Consider the following 7707-nt stretch of genomic DNA (forward strand, 5'->3'; position numbering starts at 1 on the left):
GGCATCACAGCTCACAGAAACCTCCAACTCCTGGGCTCAAGCGAGTCTCCTGCCTCAGCCTCCCAAGTAGCTGGGACCACAGGCACCCGCCACAACACCTGGCTATTTCTTTTTTTGGTTGCAGCTGTCACTGTTGTTTTGGCGCCCGGGCTGGATTCATACCTGTCACCTTAGGTGTATGTGGCTGGCGCCTTAGCCACTTGAGCCACAGGCTCCGAGCCGGAGAATTATTTCTTTACAGAGTTTTACTTTTTTAAAACTTCCATAGAACACGTATTGCCTTTTAAGCAGGAAAAATTGGTAACCTAAAAATCTGAACATTAGCCTAGAAAGCGCCCCTGTTAGGACCGTGTTCTGGTTCCCAGAGCCCTGGAGAACCGTGAGGAGGGCCCTGGTGCTCTTCCACTTCTTGCAGATTCTCTGCCTCAGTTGTTAGCTGAGACACCATTTTAATCTATGACAGTCAGTGGAGGACTAGTGGCAGGAATGAGGAGTCAGGACTGCTTTGGCTCCTACAAAATTAGAGTGGCTCTAATTAGAGTATTTTCATTTTCTAAAAATTGAGATATGTGATCTAACAATAGGGCAAAATATTTGAAATTGAAACCATCCTGGAAAATTAGACCGTGAGATATTCATTTCATCATCGTCCAGGACTCAAGTTAGAGACTTCCAAAGACAACTTGTTGTAAAAAAATAAATAAAAACAAACACACACGAAAACTTACTCTGTTGGTTCTCTGAGTAGCAGAAAGGTTTCTGCGCGCACAGCTCCCGAGACATTGGAATAGCGCCCCCTGCAGTTTTGCAGTTGGGCAGGCCTGAACAGTGGTTCCAGATTCCCATCTGGATTTTAGCACAGAACCACCCACTTCCAGGGAGGTTAGATTTAAACATGAATTTCCCTGCCCAACTCCATGCCCTCCACGCACTTGGGGAGTGTGTAAACGTAAGTCGGCAAGAATTGTAACTGTTCATATCTGAACAATTTTTTTTCACTTTTTCATCTTTTAGGTCCAGTTTGTTATTGTCACCATCCACATAGGCCAATTCTTTTTCATGGAGGATTGCAAGTACCAGTTCCCAGTCTTTCTGTACATCATTATGAGTTATGGGTGCATCTTTCTGCTGCTCTTTCTTCATTTTTGGTACCGTGCTTACACCAAAGGTCAGAGGCTGCCCAAAACTGTGAAAAACAGAAACAGCAAAAACAAAGATCACTGAAATAAAAGTACAACATGAATCTATGACCGAGACTGATATGTCGTCTTCCATGACAATCAAGAGATACTTACCTATGCAGTGCATTTTGTATATTTTTCAAAACTAAGAGCTTGTATTTTTATGATAAGTTATTGAGCTTTCTGATATCTGAGAGCCCAAAGCTCCCAGATAAGAGTCTTCTGACGATTAGAGCCTAGAGCAGCCTGACGTTTTTTCGCTGCTTTCCAACCTCATTTAAAGGTTTTGTTTAATACATTTTGTTACAGTGAAAGGAAGATGTGAAGCAATGCAGTACTCTTCAAGGAAGTCTGGTATAGATGAAAAATATTATTTTGAGCATGGGCAGAGATCCATCTGTGGGCTCTGGCTTTGCCATTTGTGACTAGATTCAGAAGATGCTATATTTACTCTAGAGTTAAGTTCCCATTCTAAAGAACTAACGTAGGTGAACATTCAGTGAATTTTTGATAATTGTCAATTTCATATCACTAATGATAATTTTTATTGACTCTTTTGAGTAGCCACCACCAGTTTTGCTGTCAAGACTTCCCTTTTGTGGTACATAAAACACTTCGGTTGTATACACTGTTTTAAAGTAACAATCCTTTCAGTGAAACCTTAATGTTAATATCATTTTGAAAATAAGGTGATTTGTTTTGATAGGTTCACCAAACACTTCGCTTTTACTATTACAATTTTATCATTAACTTTGATCTCTGGAAAGAGGTGAATTTGTTAATGAAAAAAGTACTGTGTAGTTTGGTTATCTACAGATCTGTTATTTGTTTTATTATATTTTCTCACGTTGCCTTGGCTTAAAGTATTGTCTTGTTTAGATATATATTGGCTAACTTCCTAAATGTTCATATCATTAGAACACTGCAGGTACCCTAAATCATAAATAATTGTAGAGAACCCATTGTACACAATTTTCAGATGTCAGAGTGCCTTATGAAGCCAGTGGAGGGAAATGGTGGCACAGACGCTATCTGGGGCAAGATTCCATTATGTAAGTAAGGGCTGTTCTGCTTTGAGAGAAAAACAGACTACATAATAGCTATAGATTATATAGTTAGTGTTGTAGATACATTGCATGAAAAAGTATTTTCTGGAATTGTAAATTAATTAACAACCTGGATTTCTTTTTTTCAGACCTATATACCTTATATAATGAAGGACTGAACTCAATATAGGTTTTGTTTCTTTAAAATTCCTAGTTTCTAAAATTCTCTTGTTCTTAATATTTTCTTGTCAGAAAACTACTCTGTTGGCAAAACTACTGGTCAATAGAGTTTTGTCCAGGAAAAAATAATATTTGGACATTTGTGAATTTTTCTCTATAGTTTTTTTTTCTTGTTTTATTTCTATGCAAATTTAAAAGACTGCTTATGTTTGTAAGACTTTAAACAATTAGTACTTACAGCCCCCCGCTATTGTGTAACACGCAGGGATATTTATTGTACAGCAAAACCTAAGTCTTACTCGATATCATGGCCTTTTATCCTCACCGTGACCAGATTTATGTACATGTATTTGCCTTTAAGTGACCTTTTGTGATTTCACTTGCTTCCAGTATGAGAAGACAAGGGAGGATAAGTGAGAGAATTTCATGGTTTTTAGTGAAGAATAAAGAACAAGAGAGCAGAGCTGAAAGAAACAGCTCCTCTAATTTATTTCACTGTAAAGATCTCAGAATTCCTTAAATGTTTTTCAGTTTTACATCTTCATATCCACCCTGTGCTAAAATGAGAACCTGTGGTAGGTGCTATTATACTATTATACATGCACATAATTGTCTTTCTCTCTTTTTTTTTTTTTGAGACAAAGTCTCACTTTGTTGCCCTCGGTAGAGTGCTGTCTAGCTCACAGCAACCTTAAACTCTTGGGCTCAAGTGATCCCCTTGCTTCAGCCTCTCAAGTAGCAGGGACTCCAAGGGCCCACCACAACGCTGGGCTTTTTTTAGCGATGGGGTCTCACGCTGGCTCAGGCTGGTCTCGAACTCCTGAGCTCAGGAGACCCACCCAACTCGGCCTACCAGAGTGCTAGAATTACCGGTGTGAGCCACTGCGCCCAGCAGCATAACATAATTTTCAAAAAATTACAAATGGGGTAAAGACCAAAAGGAAGGAGGTAAAAATAAAAGATAAAACCGGAGAGCCTGATTTATTTCTTATATGCTTTCTGATCTGCATCATACAACCTCCTTAACTTTCCTGTAGTCTTTAAAATGTTTGACTTGCCTCTGAACTAACATTTGATAAAACCACCCTCTCAATTATATGAACAGAAGTGGAGAGGTAGAATACTACCAAAAAAAAAAAAAATCACAGCTAGCAGGAGTATCCTCCATATAAACCTCAGTAGATCAAAGTGAATGTCACTGGATATAGAATTTGTATGGGCAATATTTTATTAAAAGGATTCTGTGTGGTCTCAGAGTTTCTACTGAGGTTTCATCTCACTTTTCAGGACTTTATTGCCTAAAGATTTGCTTACCTAACAAAAAGCCCAGTTATAAAATCTAGTTTATTACACAAAGCTCTATGAATCCTTGAGGATCTGTATCTATAATGTAAATAAATACAAATATAGATTTTTAAATATCTATGGGACATTGCCATTTTACAGTCTTAATTCTTATTAAATAGAATCTTTGAGTGTACTATGTTCTTAGATAAATTATAAAATTATGAGCTATATTCTCTCAATTATCCCTTATTTCTGTTAACTTTTTAAAGACTGGAAAACTCTGTGAATGTTGTCAAAGTGTGGGTTTGTTTTTCTCTGTGTAATATAATAAATTTGTTGTATTGCATGTATATGTGTGTGTATCTCATTTCAGAATCTAGCTGCGTGTGTTTGTATGCATAAGTGGCTTTTAATTGGAACACTCACCAAATCAAAGTATTTTACATATGTGTTGCGCACAGGCTGTGATCAGAGTCCTGTTGCCTAGCGTAGAGCTGGGAACTCCTGGAGCTTACAGATTGGTCGATGAAATGAAGCTAGAGAGCAGCAGATGATAGATGCTGGGTGATGACAGTCCTGCCATTTGCAAACAGGGAAAGGCTCTGTGAAGGAATTTGAATTTTCATTGTGTGTTTAAGATGTACATAATTTCAGGCAGTGCCTGTGGCTCAGTGGGTAAGGCACTGGCCCCATATACCAAGGGTGGCGGGTTCAAACCCAGCCCCGGTCAAACTGCAACAAAAAAATAGCCGGGTGTTGCATTGGGTGCCTGTAGTCCCAGCTACTCGGGAGGCTGAGACATGAGAATCGCTTAAGCCCAAGGAGTTGGAGTTGCTATGAGCTGTGACAACACAGCACTCTACTGAGGGTTAATAAGTGAGACTCTTGTCTCAAAAAAAAAGATGTACATAATTTCATGAAAATGAATATCAAATTATAAAAGAATAGTTTTGCCATTCCTACTGAAATAATCACTCTAGCCAATAATCATCATCACTGGTTGCTAAAACAATTAGGTGAAATGTTGATGGGGAAGTTTATAGTGAATGACTTAGACTAACACCACCTGAACCCTTGAATCAATCTTTAATGTCACTCAAAGTAAAATAACCAGATATTGTTTCTCTTAATGTGCTCTAATACTACGAAGTATTCTTGCCAAAAAAAATTTCTTAAAGCTTAAATCTAATCAATCCTCTATATCTGAACTACCAGTTATAGGAAATACAGTGGATAGAGGAAAGAGTTAGAAGACACAGGTGGCGCCAGTAGAGTTGGTGGGCTTGAACCCCGCCCAGGACAACTAAAAAAACGATGACAACTGCAAAAAAAAAAAAAAAAAAAAGCTGGGTGTTATGGCGGGCGCCTGTAGTCCCAGCTACTTGGGAGGCGGAGGCAAGAGAATCACTTAAGCCCAAGAGTTTGAGGTTGCTGTGAGCTGTGACACCACGGCACTCTACCCAGGGCAACAGTTTGGGACTTTGTCTTAAATAAAGACACTAAGATGATACAATCAGCCAAATCCTGAATGTAGGAAATTCTATAGGACAAATGTTTCTTAAATAAATGGCATTTAAAAGAAGAAACAGAGAAGGGAACTTTTGTAGATGAAAAAAGACTTAATATATACTAACCAAATGTCATTTGGATCCTGATTGGAATAGATCCAATCGTAAATGGACATTTTTGTAACAACTAGATAAAACTAAACATGAGCTAAATATTAAAAGATAGTAAGAAATTATTATTATGGAGTGTGATTATTGTAGATGTATTTTAAAAGTCCTTGTCCTTGAGAGAAATACTCTGAAGTATGTCTATGTAAAATAATAGGCTGTCACTTTCAGACGCTCTAGTGAAACGAAAGGGAGGTGTTGATGACCGTTAAAGTTGAGCAATTGGTTTGGTTCATAAGAATTTGTTATCCTCTTCTCTCTACTTTTGTGTAGTTTGGAATTTTCCAGATTTTGAAAAGCATTTTGTTTATTATAATGTTCCATAAGATGTTATTTTAAATTCCAAGTTAGGAATCAAAATGATGGAAGTTATGGAAATGATTTTTCACCAGCAGTCCATCAGTACTTAAGAGCACTCACTGGATCTAAGTGTTGAGAGAAGAAATGGAAATGGTCCCTGCCCTTCAGGAGTACGCAGCATAGTTAGAAAAAGACAGGCCTATAGTAGATGAGCTAATACACCCCGACACAGGAGAAAAACTCAGTTCAATTCAAGTTAAGGGGAGGGGGTTGAAAGAGGAGCAGAGGGCAGGAAAGAGGAGGATCCGTGTGCTCCCACCTAATGGGCACAAGGTAGGGGGCACAACTACAACAGAGACCTTGCCTAACAAATGCGAATATTATAATCTAATTTTTGTACCTTCATATTAATCTGAAATAAACTTTTTTAAAAGGCAGGCCTACATAAAAATTTTATGAAAACTAAGGCAGCATACATGCTGTCAGATGAAAAGTTTATTACAGATTTGCATTATCTGTTTTCCTGATGTTAAGTAGTGTTACTGAAATAATAAAGAATATTCACTGAGAGTCACTGAAGATTTTTGATCAGAACAGGATTATCGATCTGGTTATGAGAAGCTCTGGAGAAGAGTCCTTTACACAGAGCCCGAGGCTCCCCATGGCCACTGTTTCACAATATCTCCTTGTTGGAAGCAGTTGGGTGTAACAGATTGTGGTTGCTGTCTGTTGTAAAGCATCATCCCAAATGGCTCAGTGCTCTGGGGAGGGTTGAGGCACAGAGAAAGCCTGCATATTCTGTGTGCCACAAAGAGTATGTCTTCATATGCCTCCAAGAGTACCAAATGAGGTGGAGTCTAGGTCTGCTTCCTCCTAAAAGAGGTCCCAGCTACTTCTACCTGCATCTCAGTGGTCAACACTGTCTCATGGTCACCCTTCGCTGCAAGGAAAGCTGGAAAATTTTCCATCTAATTTTCTAGATGGTATACGATTATCTCCAATAAATCAGATTCTATTACTGAGACACTAAGAAGTGAAGTTTGAGTAGGTAACTGATGTGACTGTATTCATGCATGTTTGCAGAAATTTTTAAGGACTCCATTCTTTTCCATGTCTTCCATGGAGCATTCCCAATATGTCATTGTTTTTGGTTTGGGGAAGAAAATGTTTTCTCTGGCTGTCCAGCCACCATTCTTATATTAAACAGATCAACCAATTGGAGTTACAGTCCCTGAAGAAGTGCCCTTGACACCTGTCTGCTATGGGAGGAGCATGAGACTCCTTCGCCCTCAGGACATCTGAGATCATCAGAGAGGTAGACAGAATCCCATTCCTGTGTCCCCATCACCCAGCACCCAGCCTTTTATATGTTTATTAGCTACTTCTGTTTTATCTCTTGCAATCTTCCTGTGCCTGTCCTTTGCCTGCTTGTCTATTAAAGTGTTTGTATTTTTTTTTTTTAACAAGGGCTCTTTTGTATTTACATAGCAGCCTTTTGCTTTTTTTATTTTAAAATGTGGCACTTAAAAATGTTTAAAAACATTTTTGGTTTTATGTTCATTTTTATGTTTTCTATATCTCTAATTTCCACATGAAATAAACATTTGTACTTTAAAAATAGCCACACACCATGCTCTCTTCAGCAGCACATATGCTAACATTGGGAAGATACAGAGAAGATTAGCACTGCTCCTATGGGTGACACACAAATTTGTGAAGCGTTCGTATTAAAATAACCACACACCCATTAGGATGACTACTATTACTTTTTCTCCCCAGAGTTCCACTATGTCACCCTCGGTAGAGTGCCGTGGCGTCACAGCTCATAGCAACCTCAAATTCTTGGGCTTAAGAGATTCTCTTGCCTCAGCCTCCCAAGTAGCTGGGACGACAGGCGCCTGCCACAATGCCCTCTATTTTTGTTGTTGTTGTTGTTGCAGTTGTCATTGTTTAGCAGGCCAGGGCCGGGTTCAAACCCATCACCCTTGGTGCACGTGGCTGGCAGACAGGTGCCAGGATGACTACTATTTCAACAAA

The 7707-nt window shown here is 38.8% G+C and overlaps 1 protein-coding gene and 1 non-coding gene across 4 annotated transcripts in view; both read left to right on the top strand.

Annotated features, from left to right (window-relative positions):
• The window catches only part of ELOVL7 (ELOVL fatty acid elongase 7), a 26919-nt gene extending 25529 nt beyond the window's left edge, over positions 1 to 1390 (top strand). For 2 of the 3 annotated variants that reach the window (XM_003782739.2, XM_012811809.1), the window contains exon 7: positions 1015 to 1390. In XM_003782739.2, the coding sequence (XP_003782787.1) occupies positions 1015 to 1224 (210 nt within the window). In that variant the 3' untranslated portion in view covers positions 1225 to 1390. The remainder of the gene's footprint in view (positions 1 to 1014) is intronic. The other variant, XM_012811807.1, reaches the window with a different exon arrangement.
• Positions 1391 to 7300: 5910 nt separating this feature from the next.
• LOC111721972 lies at positions 7301 to 7403 on the top strand. The gene has a single exon (XR_002770948.1). It is a non-coding gene; the product is annotated as a U6 spliceosomal RNA (small nuclear RNA).
• Positions 7404 to 7707: the final 304 nt, after the last annotated feature.

Source organism: Otolemur garnettii, unplaced genomic scaffold (genome assembly GCF_000181295.1).
Source record: "Otolemur garnettii isolate 467f Iridium unplaced genomic scaffold, OtoGar3 scaffold00005, whole genome shotgun sequence".
NCBI lineage: Eukaryota > Metazoa > Chordata > Mammalia > Primates > Galagidae > Otolemur > Otolemur garnettii.